We start from the raw sequence: 20,096 nt of genomic DNA, 5'->3' as shown, positions 1-20,096 counted from the left end.
TGAGTGAATAGGGAGACAGCTCAACGGGTAGAGGCCAGGGCTCGTAGGCCCAGGCTCCTGGCTCCATCCTGGGTGTTCTGGAGTGGTACTCTGGCCTGCCTCTCTCCCTCTCTCATATGAAACGAACTCATGTGAATTCAACAAAATAAAAATAAATCTCTTTAAAAAGAGAAGTGTGAAACCACAGGATCTGTGAAGTTCTCCCTGCGGAAGGCACTCACACTTCTTCTGCTGTTCCCGGATGTTCTCCCTCCACTCGATGCGCTCGTAGTCAGACGAGATGAGGAATGTGTAGCTCTGGGGGTGAGAAGGAGCACACGCCCCTATTATCTCCGTCTGCTCCAGTCCTGGAAATGCCCCCTTATTCTGCATGCAGAGTCCTGGCTCAAGGCCTTGGCATTCCACCCTTCCTGCCCGCTGGACTTTGGGGACAGCTCCTGTGCAGACCCGCTTCCAGCACCCAGGACGCACAGGAATCCAGAGCAGGCTCCCAGGTGGGATCCAAAGGATAAAGGCTGGTGTCATCCAAATCCCCTGCACTCAACCTAGTGCCTGAGCTGTGATTCTAGACGAGGCTCCCTCAGAGCCCAGCCCATGGCAGTCCCTCCCAGCTACACACTAACAGGTGCATGACACCCAGGGAGAGAACTGTTTGCGCTACAGCTGGTGTGAAGAGCCAGACTGAGGACAGGGGAGCCACAAGGTCCCCAGACAGCAATAAGTACTGAGGTTTCTGCAGAAACCTGAGAGACAACTGCCCAATTTAGACTCCCTGGGGGCCCTGCCACCTCAATTGTGGGGGCTGAGCTCAAAGTGAGGACCCATGGCCCATAGTTCCAGTCAGGGACAGGAGGGCCTCAATGGACCAGCCTCTCTTGGTTCAGGGCTGCTTTCCAAAAGAAGAGAGCTGTCACTGCAAAGGCCACATGGGAGTTAGGGTCACAGCAGCCTTGGGAATAGGTTTTAGCTACAGAGCTGACAGATGGGAGCTGGGGGCTGGGAGAGAGGAGGCCGGTGCAGTGAGGGGGGGAGCCCCGCTGGACACTCACCTTGCCGTTGCGGCTATGCACCCTGAAGGCCATGCTAGGAGACATGAGCAGGAGCAGCGACTCCTGTTCCGAGAGTTTCTTCCTCAGCCTCTCGATGGCCTTGCTGCCCTTGTTTGCTTTCTGCAGGGAGAGGCCACACAGTCACACTTTCCTCCCGGGGGTCAGTTACCTGTGCTGCTCGGCCTGACCCCACTAGCCCTTGGAGGGGAGGGTCCCCATCTGGCACTGAGCAGGAAACGGGGCCTCTGCTGGCCAGCCTCTGCTTGCTGGCCTTGCGTAGACAGAGACGGTGCTCCTCAGGCTGAGGCTGGGCTCAGGCAACCTTTTTTGAAGGAATTAAGTCCTTTGAGAGCAGAAAGGAGACCTTTACAAACCTCCCTTTCCTCAGTTTCCCCAAACTTAGACAATGTCCAGGGTGTTATAATAACCCCTAAAGCCCTCAAGTTCCAGAGTTAATAACCACATTTTAGCATCAGGCCCCTAAAAGTGTTTGTGTGGTTCCCGAGGGAGGCCAGTTGCACTCCCAGATCAGGAAACTCCACCTGCTCTGTGCCCTCCCTCCTGAAGGCCCTCCATTCCTTAGAGAGGCACTGTGGGTGTGAGCAGCAGAGAAAGGACACAACCATAGTTTCCCACTCTGCCTTGGGACACTGTTATGAAGGTCACACGCCTTCCCGGATGAACAATCAACTTAGTGTCATGTAGGTCTTGGGCTTCTATAACACTCCTCAACCGGCTGTGCTCGTGTGTAGCAGGCTGGGCTGGTAGGCGAGGCACCTCGGACTTAGGTCCAACCTCTGTGGAACCTACCTTGTCTACATGCTACCTGGCTGGCTTAGGCTGATGTTCCACTAGAGGGCCTCATCTCCACTGCTCCCTCAGTCTTCTAAACATCTCTGTAACAGCCAGGGGCTGGCTGGAGCACTCTAGAACAACTTGGAAGGGCTGTACCCTTCAACTGAGACTGACTCCCCATCAATCCTAAGAGGGTAGTAGACACTGCCTCCAGCCCACGTCTGGATGACTTCAGCCTAGCAGGTATGCCCAGCGCTCACTGGGCCTTAGAGAATGGAAATGGCCCCAATTCTTAGCAATGCTGCCCCCTGCCACCACGAACTATGTTCTGCCCACTCAAGCCACTTGGCCCCACCCAGCCGGCCCCACCTTCTCCCTCTGGATGTCATTCTTGATCTGGGAGATCTTGATCTTCATGGTATCTAGCTCCTCGTCCAGAACCAGGGGGATGTTGGGTAATGCCTCGGACTCATCCACTGTCTGGAAGCTGAGGTCCATGAGCGGGATGTACCATTTGCAGTCATACTGCTGGGTTTTGCTGGGTGGAGGAAGGGACATGTTAGCAAGCGGAATGCCTCCCAACGCTGTCACTGCTTTCCAGAGCCAGAGAACTCGAATGTTCCTAGCACGACTTAGATGGACTTACAACCCAGTGTCCGTCCAACAGGCTGGGACAAGGATACCAACAAAAACTGGTGGCCCTGGGAATGTGCATTATGCACAAGTCACCCTGTCCGGTGTCTGATGTGGGGACACATCAAAGCTAATCAATAGCAGGCAGGGTAAGGCTGCAGCGTCCCCTAGTGGTAGAGTGTGAGGGGCTGCAGACAGATCTACCTGTGTCATCTGTCCTTGACAAACAGGGAAGTGAAGGCTCTCTTCTGATAAAATTCACTAAGTATGGAGACACAGTAAGCGGAAGAGTCCACTACTAGTTCCTCCCTTGTGACCTTCTTCTTTTTTAAACAATTTATTATTTATTTTATTTATTTACTAGCTAGAGACAGAGAGAAATTGAGAGGGGAAGGGGGAAGACAGAGAGGGAGAGACACAGAAAGACACTTGCAGCACTGTTTCACCACTCGTGAAGCTTGCCCCCTGCAGGCGGGGACCAGGGGCTTGAACCGTGATCCTTGTGCACTGTAATAGGAGCGCTTAACCAGGTGCTTTAACTTATTTTTTATATTGCCACTAGGATTACTGCTGGGACTCAGTGCCAGCACTCCAAACCTACCACTCCTAGCAGCCACGCTTTCTCCCTCCCTTTTCTTTTCTATTTTTATTGGACAGAGAAAAACTGAGACAAGAGGGCGGAGACAGGGAGAGAGAAAGAGACACCCGCAGCTCTGCTTCACCACTTGTGAGGTATCCCTTCCTGCAGTTTGGGGGGTTCAAACCTGGGCCCTTGTATATTATAACAGATGCATTTAATCATATGTGCACAGCCCACCTCTCTCATGGGAACTTTTTTTTTTTTTTTTTTGTCTCCAGGGTTATTGGTGGGGCTCAGTGCCTGCACGAATCCACGGCTTCTGGAGGCTATTTTTTCCCCCTTTTGTTGCCCTAGTTGTTTTATCATTGTTGTGGTTATTCTTGTTGTTGTTATTGATGTCATTATTATTGGATAGGACAGAGAGAAATGGAGAGAGAATGGAAGACAGCGAGAGAGAGAGAGAGAGAGAAAGATAGGATACCTGCAGACCTGCTTCACCATTTGTGAAGTGACCCCCGGCCACTGCAGGTGGGGAGCCGGGGACTAGAACCAGGATCCTTATGCCGATCTTTGTGCTTTGCGCCATGTGCACTTAACCTGTTGTGCTACCGCCCGACCCCCTAAAGTGAATTTCTTTACCCTATTGCAGCCTGAGCAGCCTGGGTGATCTTCTGGGGGTGGGGGACAAGGTAATACTGAGAATAAATCTGAAGCCAACCGCAACAACTTAGTGGTGTCTACCTAAGAGCAGGGAAGAGGCACCCACCCCCAAACCCTGGCTTGCGCCACACACTGAAGCCACCTAACTTGTCACCCACTCCTGATGGGGCACAACTCAACATCCTGGCATCAGTGAGCATCACATCCGAAGCAGGGAGAACCAAGTTTCCTCCACGGATGAAGGAAATCCCCTACACCCTCCCCGCCCTCCCCGCCCCCCACGGTGGGCCCCAGGGCTGCTCACCCTCCGCTCTGCTTCTTAAGCTTCGTGCACAGGAGCAGGTCGGTGAACAGGAAGATGTGGCGTAGCTTACGGGCCCCCTCCACCAGCTCCACCATGAAGCTGTCCTTGAGCAGCTGCCGGTGCTGTGGGGGTGGGTGCTGGTGTGAGGGGGCGGGTCAGTCTTCACTCCCTTCACCTCCAACCCACTTTTAGAACATTCTTTCCAGCTCACTGGCCTGTAAATCATACACTATGCACACTCCATTTTGTTCAGTAGTCTCTAGACTCCTCTTGAATACTTGACTGGAGGAGAGGTGACACCTGGAAGCTGGGGTGGGGTGAGGGTTACAACCAAGTCAACTGTCCACTGTGAAAATGACAACAGGAGGACCCCTCTGAGCAAGGACCTCTGGGAGACCCAAAATGGGCAAGGGTCAATCATGAGGAGACATCTCATGAGCAAAGAAGCTCACTCAGATAGTTCTCCACTTTGCCATATGTGTGACCCAGGCTGGAGCAAGGCCCTCAGAATATTAAAAGAAGCTTTGGTGCGGTGGTCTCTTTCACTCTCTCTCTCTCTCTCTAAAAACAAACAAATCAGTGGAGATCTTGGGAGAGAAACTGGCATTCTGAGCATGGGCTGGGTAGTGTGGTAAGCAGGAAGGGGTGGTAGGCATGGGAGCATTCTGAGGAGTGATCACAACAGTCAGGGAAGAGGGGACCCATATGGTCAGTGCCTACTTATGAGCAGGTCCCAGACACCTGCAGCCTGAGGTGGGCAGCCCAGGCCAGTCAGCTGACCCCGAGCTTGGCTTCCCAAGGCACATGAGACTAGGAATAGGGGAATGGGAAGTACTAGCCCCCTGCTAGCCCTGTATGTCTGTCTCTGCACCTGTTGCTTCCTCTAAAAGGCAATATCCCACTGGCTGTCGTGGCTCCACAGGTTGCAAAATAGCTTCACGGAAGCAAGCTGGCAAGTCACTCAACAAACAGCCTGGCACCTAACTCAAGTCAGCACTGTGCTGTGCTGAGGACAGACAAGATGAAGGCTGGCGCCAAGGCCTCCCTAAACACACTTCATATGTGCTATGTGAGTACGCAGCCTGCTCCTGTTCACTGTACAACACATGTGAGCTGGTTTTTATGTTTATTTCACAGATGAGAGACCTGAACTTTAGGGACCCCCCCCCCCCCCCGCCCAACTGCCCCTCACCCCAGCACACAGTCAATATTGAGGCTCAAGAATCTCTTCCCTCGAGCGCCTATAAGCCCGGAGAAGAGACGTCAGTGGCACATTGCGCACCCAGTCACCAGGCAACAGGGAAGGACCACGAGAGAGGAGGCTGGGGAATGGTCAGGTGATCGGCACACGGCACACTAGAGTACCCACCCAGCAGGGGCCACACCTGTCCCCAGTCTCCTTCCCCATGCCCTCAGTAGATCCACTTTGGGTTGTGTCACCACCTGCAGCATCAGTCTTCTTGGGGGACGGATCCACTGCCCCCCCCAAACTTACCAGAAGTAGCAGAGCCAACCAGAAGCAAGTGCAGTCTGGCTTATGTTCTATTAACTCCCAGGTCTGAAAGTTTACACATCACTGTAAAATGTTGTTGTTTGGCTTACAATAATCAAATAGCCCCTGGCCTTAGAGAGATAATGATTATACAGAGCTGGTGTTGGCAAGACCATGAATGGAAGCAATGGAAGGCTGTGACTTTTTGTCATAGCTGTCACTCATCCCCACTCCACCTGCGGTGGGCAGACGGCTTGCCTGGAGTCACAGCAAGCATGTAGGTGCACCTGAAGAAGTTTCCGCAGGCTAGGGAGACACTGGGGCAAAACCAAATGCTTGGCCTGCATTGGGGAACAGATCTGGAAAAGGTACTGGGACACTGAGGTCCTTGAACAATGAATAGATAGACAGCTGCTCAGCAGGGACAAGGTAGAGGGTTGCCCAGGTCAGGAGGTGGGGACGGTGACAGTAACAGCTAAAAGTCCTGCTAAAAGGAGTTGAACTTCTGGTAATCACCACCAGAGGGCACCCTCCAACCAGCTCAGATACGGCCTCAAACTCCCAGAGCCTCAGCACTAAAGGGTTCAGGTGGGGCCCCCTATCCACAGTTATGTCTGTCTGTCTACTGAAGTCTCACCTTAGCTGTTATCTTTGCTTTCTACTGAACTGTCAGAAAAGTTGTGAGATACATTTTTTGCATAGAAAAATAGAAAAAAAAATTGTCATGGTAACTCAATACAAGGCAGTCAGCACCCCCTCCCCAGTGTGTTGAGAACACACAGGACTGCCTGTGGGGAGCACATAGGTCTTTCTGGGGCTTGCAATGTAGCCCCGGGATCTGTCAGGTAGGTTCACACCTTGCCTGTGCAAACCCTCATCTTTCTAAGAGAGGACCCACAGCCGCAGGTACCCTGACACATCCCCACACACCTTCCACCCTGCTGGGTGCCTGCTCAGCTGGTGCAGTGTCCATGTATGGGCAATGGACAGCACTGCTGACCTCTGTGTAGGCTCTATAACTGGGAGACATCCCACACTCCAAGTCACAGTTGCTCTTGATCCCCTTGAATGACTGGGCCTTGGTTCTGAATCCTACCCAGTCCATAGGCCTAGCAATGTCCCAGAACAGAAACCATTTAGCAAATGGGTGAGGGGGTTTCCCAGTGAGGCAGCAGCCATGATGCCAGCAAATCTGTGAAAGGAGCCCAGGCCCTGGTGGAGGGATTACTTGAAATGCATTCAGCGGCTGGGGACATCTGGTCTCACATCTGGGCTTGGCTACTTAGTGGCTATGTGGCTGTGAACACATTACTCAACCTCTCTGATGCTCAGTTTCCTCACTTGCAAACTGTGAGAAGGCCTGTGACCTCCAAGAGTCAGGGGAACGCAGTAGCTGTTCTTTTTTCCCCCCTTCCGGAAACTTGGTAACCAACATCACATGACAAATTGGGAGATGGGACACATGGGGGAAAAACAGGGTTTTCTCAAGTTTGGGAACCTATGGAACTTCTGGTTGGCGGCACACCAGGTGTTCTCCCACTGTTTCCTTCACAGAAGTCATCACTCTCTATTTTCATATAGTCTCTCACTTGCTTCAAAACTCTCTGAGCCTCATGAGAACCCCATGGAGGGGACAATGGCTCTAAGCATTGCTATTAGTAAAGTCTGTGAAGAAGGGCATTTTTAAATGAGGAGGGCAGGACAAAGCCAGGTGGGGGAACCGCTCTTCTGGCCTCCTTCCTACTGCTTAGGGATTTGCCAACTGGCTTGGGCAGCACAGAAGGGGTTGCTGAAGACACCCAGGCTGCTGAGTGCTAGCAACGTCTGCCCCAGGAGTGGCACAGCTCAGCACCATCAAGCTGTGCCTCTTGAATGCAAGGACAGAAAGCTCTGCATGAGGGTGCATGTGCGTCAGACTCACAACCCATCATTGGCCATTAGCTCCCCTGCCCCATTTTTCAGCTGAGGTACCCCAGTGATGTCCCTCACTGGGAAAGTGAGGTTGGCATACTGAGGTTGGCATACCAAATGGTGGTGGGAAAGGGACACAGATAAAGAGCCCCTGCCCCATTACACTTCCTGTTGAGTCATCCCAAAAGTCCCATGGTGGATCGGCCCAGGTGTGTAAAGGTGTGTCACGGTGTGCCAGACACAGGGACATGGGCCTGGCTGTAGACTCCCAGGTGACAAATGACTGTCCTCAATTCCCTTCTCTCTAGAAAGTCTTGATGGAATTGGGCGACAGACAGACACACACACACACACACACACACACCCCATAGGAAAGAAAGAAGGAAAAGGATTTGTGCATATGATTCCCAGGCAGCCAGAGTTCTCAAAAAGAACAGTGGACAAAAGAGGAAAAGCAGGTATCCCAGGAGGGAAAAGAGGTTGGGGGTAGCAGGAGGTAACCCAGCCAGTAAAGGGAGCTATTGCTGAAGCAAATCCAATTTCTGGTTAGATCTGGGCAAACTGTCAGCAAGGAGGCCAAAGCACTGCTTTCCTCCACTCTCCTCAACTGCCCAATGGAGATCCTGAGCTGACAAAGGTGTGGGATGATAAAGAAATGGAGCCCTACAGAGGGCATTCGGTGATGGAGAGAAAAAGGTAGCAGAGGCAGGCGTACTCCCTGCAGCCCCTGACACCCGGCGTCAGGACTGGGCTTTCTCTGACAGGGGTCAGGGGTCAGGGGTCAGAGACCTCAAAAGGTAAAAAGCCACCCACATTAGGCTGAACTGTCCAGGCACCACTCATCTGCTGGAAATCAGATGGGGCCCCTTCTCCTCCACTCCACAGGCAGGCAGACCCAACTCACCTCCCCTTTCTTCACCGTCATGGACTGCCGGCGGGGTGTGATCTCCTCGTTGATGCTGGACAGGAAGTTCTGTGAGATACGGAGGGCATCCTGAAGCAATGGGTGGTCAGGGTGGCTGGAGGGAGTGTGCTTCAGCAAGTCCTGCATCAGGTAAAGGACATGAGTCAGAGGGCACAAGCAGCCCTGGCACCCACTGCCCTGGGCAGGTCTGGTAGGACCCAGGGGCTCTAGGGCCCAGCTGGCATCACCACCACCCCTTAGGATGAGCCTGGGCTGGGGCTCTGTGTTAGTGACAACACCATTCTGGAAGAAGGGCCTGAACTACACTCTCAAAAACAAGTGTGGTTTGCTTGCAGACTGCTGAGAGAGGCTTCTGCTAGAAGACAGTCTCTCCACCTTGTCATGGGTGACATTCTGGGTCAGATAAGCCAGTGTGGTGTGGTGTGGTGTGGTGTGGTGTGGTGTGGTGTGGTGTGGTGTGGTGTGGTGTGGTGTGGTGTGGTGTGGTGTGGTGTGGTGTGGTGTGGTGTGGTGTGGTCAACCTCAGGATGTCTAGCACCACCCTCTAGCCACTCACTAGATGCCAGCCACACCCCATATCTGCAGTGAAGACCATCAGGATGTTCTCTGGATACTGCCTCTTGTCCCCTAGGGGGCAGAGTTGGGCCAGGTTTAGAAGAACTAGTCTGTGCAAGGTCAGGAGGAAGCCCTGGACCTTCCTGGCTCCTCCTCCTTTCGATAAGAGCCTAAGTCTTTTTCCAAATCGAGATGGGAAGGGCAACTCTTTCTCCATTCAAAGAGCACATAATTCATGCTCAAGGTCAACAGCTCCCCAGTTCATAGAAACAAAATTCCCTTTGCGAGGACATATGCATGGAGGAAGGTTCTGGGATTGGTGGTGACAGGCAGGGCCCCCACGCCACTCCCAGGAAGCTGTACAGACTTGAGAAAATTAGGGCAGAAGTACATATGGATATATGGCCTCAGAGACTGCATTGAGCCACACACCAGTTCCTGCATCCATCCAATAACTTCTTAGTCAGAGGATAGAACAAAATTATGGGATAGTAATACTACAGAGCCAAAAAAAAATAGCATAAGAAGAAAGGGAAGAAGGAAGGAAGGGAGGAAGGAAAAGGGAAGGGAAGGGGAAAGGGAAAGGGAAGGAAAGGGGAAGGAAAGGGGAAGGGAAGGGAAGGGAAGGGAAGGGAAGGGAAGGGAAGGGAAGGAAAAAGGAAGGGATGGGACGGGAAGGGAAGGGAAGGAAAAGGGAAGGGAATGGGAAGAGAAGGAAATGGGAAGGGAAGGAAAGGAAAAGGGAAGGGGAGGGGAGGGCAGGGGAGGGGAGGGGAGGCGAGGCAAGGCAAGGCAGGATGCTTGGGGCTTGGAGCTTGGGTTGGAGCAGAACAATCTCCACAATATTAAGGGGTGGGAGGATCAAGTGTGAAATATGTATAACTTTACACTTTCTGGATAGATTAAAAAAAAAAAGATGGTCACATATGCCAACACGAGTGTAAAGAACCCTGTGGTGGGATCTTCTACAAGGAGGAAGTAGGAAGAGAAATAGAAACTTCAAGCATTTCTGTGAATTGGTGGTAAATTAAAAAAAAAAAAGTACAACATATTCTAAATATCTATGAGTAGGGCCACCCAGGCAGTAGAACTAAGTGAATCCCTACTGCTGTCAGGGGTGAGCCCACTGAGGTAAGATCTTCCCCACCCACCCTCCTCTCAGGGTCTCCCCAGGAGAGGAAGCTGTGGTGCCTGAAACACATCCACCATCCATGCCCCTCTCCATCCACCTTGCTGGATGAAACCATAAGGTCTTCCCCGGATGGACAGGGCCTCCCTCTTCCAGCCTCTGGCCCCTGAAAAAAACACCTGAGACATGAGAGCTCGTTGTGTGTCCTTCTACCCCACCTCCACCCAAGAACCTTTAGCAGAGGCATCTCAATTCTGCAAGCTCATGAAAACTGTGAGCAAAGGGGATGGATGGCAAGCATCTGTGTCAGGCCCAGGGCAGCAGAAGCCAAGAACCCCAGGGCTAGCGGGCCTAGGTCTGAGGGCAGGGACAGTGTGGGGACCACCACAGGAGGCAGCTGCCATGGCCTGAGGAGGCCGAGGATGGGCTGACTCACATGCAGGACCAGCGTGCTGCGCGTTACCCGGTCCACAGGTTTGTAGAGCAGGGCTGCGAAGAGATGGGCAGGGTGAGCCGGGGGCACACGTGGCAAACGCAGACTGCCCGCATGCCCACCCTCACTATAAGGACTGGAACAAGGGCACACCCCAAGGGCACACCCCCAGGGACAAGAGCAGATTCAGACACAAGAGCAAATCCACAGCACGTGGCTTTGAGTGTTCAGTTTGTGAAACTAAAAGCTGGTCAGAGCTGGAATCTGCATGGTTAGCTCAGTGAGCCCCCAAAGGGCTCAACGCTGATGGCCCTTCCTCCTGGGTCTGGAGAGGATGGGGAGGGTCCCCACCCTGGTGAGAGAGCTGCTCTCCAACCCAGAGAGCCCTCCAGAAGTGGGCCAGCAGGCTATTCTCAACATCTACTCCTGGACAGCTTGAAGGTCAGAGTCAGCAAATTTCTCAGCTCTACCTGGGCTCCAGAAGTATGGGAGCTCCAAGTCCCAGCTGATCCCTTTACCCTGTGAGGACAATGGTGAGCCTGGTCCATCACCAGTAGGAATACTTAAATACACATTTTCACACAGATCAGAGCCATCTCCTCATGTGACTGACTCTCTTACGTACAGTGCACACTGTCATGCCCATTTTATAGGTGGAGAAACTGAGGCTCAGAGCATGGTGAAGCCAAGTCTATTATTCTCTGTGAGTCTAGTATCCTAACAACCGGAAGTAGGAAGTGACTTACCGTTGCTGATATCACCTTCTGTCTAGAGGGAGGAAGCTCAACACACAGGCCTAGCAGCTAGCAATACTACCTTCAACCCTACCCACCACTTGGCATCTGTGCTCCACATAGAAGATCACCTCCATTCTAGACCTATTCTTTCATCTGAAAGGTGGGGAAATAAAATCATCCTTACAGCACAACTGGAGACAACACAATGCCAACTTATGCGCCCGGCAATGCCTGGTCTGTGTACACTTGCTAACTCCTGCCGTTCTTCCTGGTGGCAGGCTGGTTCTGACCATGAACTTCCAACCCTACTGTGCCCTTGTCCCCACTCTCATTGCTGGGGGTTTGGAGCAACAGAGATACCCGTGGGTGACCCAACTGGGTGCTCTGTTTGCTTTTCCAGCAAATCCCTTGTCTGCTTGTCATGGCCGAGCTTGAAGCCACAGGGAGAGGCCTCAGGACGGAGAACTCACTTTCCAAAGAATTCTTGGTCGTCTGGTCCTTGGCATCCTTGTTACTTCTGGCTCTCAGGTTCTGAAAAGAGGAAAACATGCTTTTTCATGGGGCAACAGCTCTGATATGGCAGAACAGTTCCTGGGTCTGGAACATCCTTATCCTCCTTTCACTGCAAAGAGCACAGGGGTAGCAGACACGGGGGCACGTCTGGGCCACAGGCTTGAAGAGTGAGACGAGCTGACACACACCTTGCCCTGGGTGCCACAGTTCACCGAGGACAGTTTCTCAGCTTCAGCCCTGTTGATACTTGGGGCTGGGAATTCTCTCATTGGCGGGGGAGGGAGGGCTACCCTGTGCATCGCAGGATGAAGCCAGCAGCCCTGGCTACTACCTAGAGGTGTGGTTGTGACAGTGAGAAACATCCTACAACTGCCAGCAACTCAAGTTAGATTTATCCCCGATTGAAAACTGATGACATAAGAGAATCAGCAAACTGCCCTTCCTGAATGTAAACGACTGTTTCTGAGAATGTAGTCTATAGGGCTTGTTGGGTAGAAAGATCACTCACCTTTGGAGACAACCAAGGTGATCTGCTATCCTTCCAATCTTGCAAAGACACTTGCTACTTCCACCACCCCTGCTTCCAGTCTTGCAAAGACACTTGCTAATAAACAAGGCCTTAAGGCTCGAGGATTATTGAAGTTCTTTAGTGGGTAGGACCTGCTTCCACAGAACTACATCACAGGCATCACTGATTTGGTTTAAGGCACAGAGAAAAAAAATGAGAATAAAAGACCCTTCTGTGTCAGAATCCCAGTACTAGGCTTCTGAACAAAAACAGCACAGCGCTGGGAAGGGGCTCAGAGATCACATCCCCAACCTCCCACGCTATAGGAAGCATCACAAGATGGAAAAGGATGGAGGTTTAAGCCCACCACGTGCATGTGGGTGCCTTTCTTGAGAGCTGGGAGACCCACATAGTGATTATTCTGCTTCAGAAGCTTCAACAGGGTGTGAGGGTGTGAGCCAGCTAAACCTGAGAGTCTGCAGAAGCCAGGTGCCGCACTCACGGTGAGCCTGGGAGGTAGCCCCTGTCCCGTACTTCCCTGGACATGGCCATGCTTGAGTATCTTTGAGCTTCAGGAGTTTCTGGATGTCCTGCCTCAGGGAGATTTGTATTTCCCAACCTGACCTGAGCCCACAAACCCTTTGCAACAACAGGGGTATGATTATCAGTTATCTATTACCTGGGGAACTAGGGCTCCCAAGAACCCCCGCTGGGACTACTCTGATCTAAGTGGAGGCTGCTACATGCTCCATTCTCAGAACTGGTTCCAGGACAAGAACAATGGCCTCTGTTCCATCTCTATCCTTGAGAAGGGGGCTAAACCAAGACCTGCTACCCCAACACAACCCATTGCACCGCTAATGGTTGGCTGTCTCTTTTGCCTTTGGCTTCATTTCACTCACCCTGGGTGACTCAGGTCTTTTGGGAAGCATGGGTTGAAATGGATGAATGTGGGGGCTGGGCGGTGGCATACCGGGCTAAGCGCACATAGTACAAAGAGCAAGGACCCGCACAAGGATCCCAGTTCAAGCTACCGGCTGCCCACCTGTAGGGGGTCGCTTCACATGTGGTAAAGCAAGTCTGCAGGTGTCTCTCTGTTTCTATCCTGCTCCTTCTATCTTCCTCCCCTCCCACCTCAATTTCCTTCTGTTCTATCCAATAAAAAAAAAAAAAAGAAAGAAAGAAAAGAAAAGAAAAACAGCCTCCAGGAGGAATGGATTTGTAGTGCTGGCACCAAGCCCCTGTGATAACCCTGGAGGCAAAAAAAAAAAAAAAAAAAAAAAGAGAGAGAGAGAATGGATGCCACCAAGCCTCAAAGAGGGGTGGCTACCGGCTTCACAGAGGGATGGCCGAGATGCCACCCCCCTCCTGCAACCTGACCTCAGCTCAGATTCCCACTTGCACGAGGTCAGTGGGAACACTTGGTCCCAGGAAAAATCCCACCACCACTTCCATCCTCCTTCATGAAAATCTGTCTAGGCAGACCTGAAGTCAACCCTATTCAATGGTAGCCTGCTCTGAAAAGAATTAGGTCTCTAGACTGTCGAGGTGACTCGGGATTCTGTGCCCTGACATTCCAGCTGTTGAGCTGTGGGGATCTGCTAAGGGAATGAGCTCAGACAAGGAAAGAATGGAGCAACTGCCCCAGGACAACCCAGCCTGGAGCCTTGGGTACACACAGTCTGTCATCATCAGCCCCAGGCAGGAAGTGGGACACCGCACAGGCTCCTCTCTGTGCGTTATCACCTCAGGAGACCATCAGCACCAGGGTGCACAATGCCCCACCTCCCGTGACAAATTACAAAAGGGCACAGAGACCCTGGAACAAAGCCAAGTCTAATACCAGAGGTCTACCTCCCTGCAAGGGGGAAGAAGGGGGAGGGGGCAAGACTCACTCCCTATTTCAAACTCCTGTGTCTAGTTCCAGTGGTGCCTTTCTGCATGGAGGTCTTTCCACTCAGAATCTTTGGTGGCAAAGGTAAGAGCTCTGAGGAGCCAAAAAAGGAAAAGAAACAAGTATAATTTACAACCCCAAAACAAAGAGGGAAATGACACCCAATGCCACCAGACTCCCAAGGGCTCATTTACTCTCTCTGAATCAGAGGATGTCTTTTGAGGCCTCTTGGACTAACAGTCCAGGGTTTGAAGTTTCCAGTTCTCCCGAGGCCTGGTGTGGTACAGAGCTTGGAGTTCCCCTCCCTGTGGTGACTCAGAAGACAGCTACACTGGTCTTGACCCCTTGGAGAGCTACTCAGCTCCCAGTTCTCAAGATGCTGGTGCAGCAGGGGTGTTGAGCACATATGTTACCATGCCCAAGGACCCAGGTTTGAACCCCTACTCCCCACCTGCAGGGGGATGCTCCATGAGTGGCAAAGCAGGTCTGCAGGTGTCTCTTTCTTTCTCCCTCCTCCTCCTCTTTCAATTTCTCTTTATCCTATCAAACTAAAATAGAGAAGGAGGGAGGTGCTGACGGGCTAGAGGAGGACAGAGCATAAGGTCCCCCAGTTCCTTCCATTCTTTTTTTTTTTTTTTTTTTATTCCTTTTGTTGCCCTTGTTGCTTATCATCGTCGTTGTCATTATTGTTGTTGTTAGTTCCTTCCATTCTTTACTGACAAGATTTAAAGTTGGTCTCAGGACTCTTACATGCAGATCTCTGCTAAGCAGGAAGAATGTGCATGTTTGTCATCGCAGAATGGTACAAGAGAATGCTGAAGGGGCCCAACTGAGCCCTTGCATCCCCTAGTCATGAGCTTTGGCCCCTGGGGATGCAGGGTACTATGCAGGCTGCTTCTTCTGTCTACTTTAGTAGTGTTCCCTACGCTGGACTAGCCCTCTCCCCCAGCTCCCCCACCCCCACCTTCCAATCAGGCATCTGGAAACAGAGCTGAAGTTTATGACTCGACCTCTGCTTGGTATACCTTGTTCTCCCAGGTCACAGCAACCCTACCAACCAGCCCACAGCCCACCTGTGGGAGGTGAAGGAAGGGGTGCGCTTGTCTGAGCAGCATCACACATACCTCAGAGATTTCTGCAAACTGAGCGTTGGCCTGACAGCACTTCTCAGCGGTTTCCATGGCAACTCCATAGTTGTCTACAAAGGCCCGGTATACACCCAGCTGGCTGGCCTGTAGGGAGGAAAGAGGAAGGTGTGGGACAGGTGCAAGAGTGGCAGGACTTCTGTTTCTGAACTAGGGGCTCCTGGGCACAGCTGCAGGGAAGCTGCAGGTGTAGCAGCCGGTGAGGAGCTGCAGGAAGTGCAGCTTCTGTGCCGCTGCCTCCCACCTGCTGCCCCCACATAGTGCACACTTTCCTCTCCTGAAGCGACAGTTTGAAGTGACTCACAGCTCCGGGCAGGTACAGCTCCCTTCCACCGCTTCTGCTGCTGATTCCTCCCACCCCACTCAGTAAAGCAGTGCCACCAGCAATGGCTAAAGTTCAAGGTTGTTGATGAATCTGACATTCTTCTTATTCTGGACCATGGGGTAGACCAGGAAAGAGGGTGGTCCCTGGCCTCCAGTGACCACAGTGCTCTGTCCATGTCAGACACTGAACACATAAGGAAGACGCAGTCCAGATACCCTTGGAGAAGAGGGCCTGCTGCTTCACAGAGATGAGCCCTGCCCAGATCTGGTGAGGGAACTCAGGTGTCACACTGCAGCCTGCTGTGATGGGAGGCCTGTGGATTCAGGGTGGGAGGAACTGTTTGTCTTCTGTTAAACCAAAGGTATCAATAAATAACCTCCTCACTTAGCCTCCTGCTCAGACTCAAGCTGAGTGACAACTTCTAGGAGAAGGGACACAGTCACCACCTCTGGGTCGCCTTCAAATAGAGAAACTGGTTCTGGGAAGGATAATGGTGAATCCCACTAGCCCACTGGCCTGAAAGCTGGATGCCTGAGGCTTGCTGCCAATCCTAGCACTGGGTCTGTAGAATCGAAATTTCACTTCAACATGCATTTGCATTGCTATTGAATTTCATGGTTTCTTCAGATGATAATCTCAGATGCTGAGTAAGCCAGAAGTCATGGGCACTATCTGTTCTCTGGTCTTGCTCCATGTAGGGGCTGCCAGAGGGCCTAAGGACACGGGGGTGGGGGCAGAGGAGCAGCTGCAGGAGACCCCATCTGGCACCTTCCTGAATATTCACCCCAACAAGTTGCTGCATCCCCCAACACCAGATTCTTTACCATGAGTACAATGGCCAAAAGCCAGAGTACACTTTTCCCCACCTCCCTTCTTCCCTGGTGAGTGAGTGCACAGCCACTACTCACTCAGACAAGTTAGCAGGAAACAAGACAAGTTAGCAGGTGACAAGTCAGCAGGAAAGACACCCCCAGATGAATGAACAGACATGGACTATGAAAGATGGCTGAAAGCTGAACAGGGGCACCTTGGACAACACGGGCAGGAATGTCTCTCATAAAGAGGTGACAGCTGAGCCGAATCCTGAGGGAATGCCATTACTGACCTGTGTCTCATCAAAAATCACATGCTCTTCAAAATTAACCCAATTACCAAATAATGTGATGATAACAATAACTATCCATTGTCTTCTTGAACCCTAAGACAGCAGGAACCTCACATTTCCACTATAGAGCCTATATTTCCCCCAGTCCTGGAACCTTAAGGTAAGGCCCACTTTCCCGCATGCCTCTCCCAATTCATATCAAATAATATTGCATCCGCCGATCGCAACCTAATCAACGCAGCGAGTGCCACCACCTCAACATGCTTCAGCTCAGACTGTGTAGAATGACAACCCTTCAGCTTTATTACTTGGATGAGACCTTTCCTTAGATAGTATTCTCTAATTCCATCCCAGGTGGTTCACTTCCTAACAAAGTCCCAAAACCTAGATATAGACCAGGTTCCGTGAGATAGAGCATATATGTTCACACATATCCATAAACTAGGGCAAAATATATACCTGAAAGCAGAAGTACACTAGAGTTTTCAGTGAGTACCCCCCAACACTTCATCTCCACTATTCCAACTTTTGGGCCCATGATGATTCAACAATTTGTTTGGCTTTGTATGTTAACTCTCTTTTCAGCCACCAGGTTCCAGATGCTATCAGGATGCCGGCCACCAGGCTTCCCTGGACTGAAGACCCCACCAATATGTCCTGGAGCTCCGCTTCCCCAGAGACCCACCCTACTAGGGAAAGAGAGAGGCAGACTGGGAGTATGGATCGACTAGTCAACGCCCATGTTTTCAGCGGGGAAGCAATTACAGAAGCCAGACCTTTTACCTTCTGCAACCCACAACGACCCTGGGTCCATGCTCCCAGAGGATAGAGAATGGGAAAGCTATCAGGAGAGGGGATGGGATATGGAGATTGGGTGGAGGGAATTGTGTGGAGTTGTACCCCTCCTACCCTACGGTTTTGTTAATGTCTCCTTTCTTAAATAAATAAATAAATAAATAAGAATTTATTAATATTAAAAAAAAATCACATGCTCAAGTATTAACCCTGAGCACCTTGGAATGTGACATCTGAGCTCGGGTCCCAACCCTGACTGCTGAGAGCTATGGGACCTCACTTTCTTAAATAGATGAGCCCCAAAGGGGTGATCAGGCCAAAATGAGGATATTAAGGTGTGATCTCACTTAAATATGACTGGTCTTCTTACATTCTTTATATTTTAGAATATAAACGTGTTTGGAGGGATGACTGTGTGAAGGCACAGAGAAACGGTGGCCATGTGAATCAAGAAAGGCTTCAGAACAAACTCCTGCTGGCACACTGATGTGGGAATTCTAGCTTGCAGGATTGTCAGGAAATCAACTTCTAGTACAAATTGTGCTGCTATGAACACAGGTATACACAGATCTTTTTGGATGGGTGTGTTTGGCTCCTTAGGCTGTATCTGCAGGAGAGAGATTGAAGGGTGATAGGGTAGGACCACTTTTAGCCTTCTGAGAGTTCTCCAGACTACTCTCCAAAGGGGTTGGATCACTTTACATCCCTACCAGCATTCAACGAGATCGTGTAAACCTATGTTCATAGCAGCACGACTTGTAATAGCCAAAACCTGGAAGCAACCCAGGTGTCCAACAACAGATGAGTGGCTGAATAAGGTGTGGCATGTATACATAGTGGAGTACTACTCAGCTATTAAATATGTGAATTCACCTTCTTCACCTCATCTTGGACGGAACTTGAAGGAATCATGTTAAGTGAGATAAGCCAGAAAGAGAAGGATGAATATAGGATGATCCCATTTATAGACAGAAGTTGAAAAATGAGAACAGAAGGGACAACACAAAGAAGAATTTGGACAGGAGTTGGTGTGTTGCACCAAAGTAAAAGACTCTGGGGTGGTGGTGTTGGGGGGCGGGGATGTGTACAGATCCTGAGACATGATGGCAGAGGAAGATCTGTTATGTGGAAAACTGAAAAATGTTACACATGTATAAAATACTGTATTTTACTGTTGACTACAAACCATTAATTCCCCCAACAAAGAAAAATAATAAATAAAACAATAAAATTAACTTCTGGGGCAGGATAGTTGAGCACATATGTTACCATGTGCAAGTACTCAGGTTCCAGCTGCTGTCCCCACCTGCAGAGGGGAAGCTTCACAAGTGGTAAAGCAGAGCTGCTGGCATCTGTCTCTCTCTCTCTCTCTCTCTCTCTCTCTCTCTCGCCTTCCCTCCCTCTCAACTTCTCTTTGTCCTATCAAATAAAGAGGGGAAAATGGATATGGATTATCTGTGTAGGCACTGAGCCTCAGCAATAATCCTGGTGGTAATAAAAATAAAATTAAATTGAAAAGACAACAGATTTCTGTTCTAGACACCACCTAGACTGTGGCAGCCCTAACAAGCCAAACGAATACAGTGTCTAAGGGAGGAGAGCCCCTTTCCTCCATCCCCACCCCCATGGAGTGTGTGTTCTCCACACAGCTTCTGAGAACCTCCAAATCACTCATTTCCAGGTTTTCAGCTAACTGAAAGCCCAGCTACACAGATAATGGGATGGAGGGGAATCACATGCCTCCTGGCATGAAGCCTTAATAAAGACACAGCATCAGTGTTGTGCTAGTTTTTCCATCAGACACACAGATCCTGAGTCTAGTACTGAGAAAACATCAGACAAATCCAAATGGCCTCTACCCTTCCCAAAACTGCCATTGTCCTCAAGGACCAAGGAACCAGTACAGATGGGTGAAAACTAATGATATGTGACAACTAAATACATCTCATGATCCTGGATTGGATCCCAAACCAGACAACACAAGCGGCTACCAAGGATGAGAGAGAAATTCCCAGATACATAATGAAATAATAGAATCAGGGTGCCGGGAGGTGGTACAGTGGATAAAACATTGGGCTGTCAAGCATGAGGTCACTGGTTCAATCCACAGGATCACCTGTGCCAGTGATGCTCTGCTTCTCTGCTTCTGTCTCATAAACAACACTATAAAAAGCCCTATAAATAATAATAACAAATAAAAATGAAATGTCCTAAATCTGTTCTTTCTGCTATGTAGGAGGACATGTCTTCATTCTTATCAAATACACACTAAAATATGTGGAGATGAAAGGCCAAAATCTGCCATTTCTTCTCAAATTATTCTGTGTGTGTGTGTGTGTGTGTGTGTGTGTGTGTGTGTGTGTGTGTGTGTAACCACATGTATAGGAGAGAAAAGGATAAAGATAAAACAAATGCAGCAGAAAGTTACATAATTTGTGTTATCAGGTACAAGGGAGTTCCGTATAGGCTTCTTTTAACTCTTTTGGAAGCTTGAAACAGTTAGAAAAAAAACTGAACAGCTCAGCTGGTAACATTTTAGCCAGAAACAAAACCCAGGCAGAGGCAGCTCATCTCTGCATCCCTGCAGGAAGCAAGTGAAGGGATGGTT

General features: G+C 50.6%; 1 protein-coding gene across 2 annotated transcripts in view; it reads right to left on the bottom strand.

Annotated features, from left to right (window-relative positions):
• BCR (BCR activator of RhoGEF and GTPase) overlaps positions 1-20,096 on the bottom strand; it is a 148,554-nt gene that overhangs the window by 25,872 nt on the left and 102,586 nt on the right. For both annotated transcript variants that reach the window (XM_060193330.1, XM_060193331.1), the window contains exons 5-12: positions 15,243-15,350; positions 11,674-11,734; positions 10,470-10,522; positions 8,329-8,469; positions 4,022-4,143; positions 2,214-2,382; positions 1,050-1,169; positions 222-297 (exon numbers count right to left, since the gene is read on the bottom strand). In XM_060193330.1, coding sequence (XP_060049313.1) covers positions 222-297; positions 1,050-1,169; positions 2,214-2,382; positions 4,022-4,143; positions 8,329-8,469; positions 10,470-10,522; positions 11,674-11,734; positions 15,243-15,350 — 850 coding nt within the window. The remainder of the gene's footprint in view (positions 1-221; positions 298-1,049; positions 1,170-2,213; positions 2,383-4,021; positions 4,144-8,328; positions 8,470-10,469; positions 10,523-11,673; positions 11,735-15,242; positions 15,351-20,096) is intronic.

This window comes from Erinaceus europaeus, chromosome 6, assembly GCF_950295315.1.
Source record: "Erinaceus europaeus chromosome 6, mEriEur2.1, whole genome shotgun sequence".
NCBI lineage: Eukaryota > Metazoa > Chordata > Mammalia > Eulipotyphla > Erinaceidae > Erinaceus > Erinaceus europaeus.
This window is presented reverse-complemented; position numbering and strand designations above follow the sequence as displayed.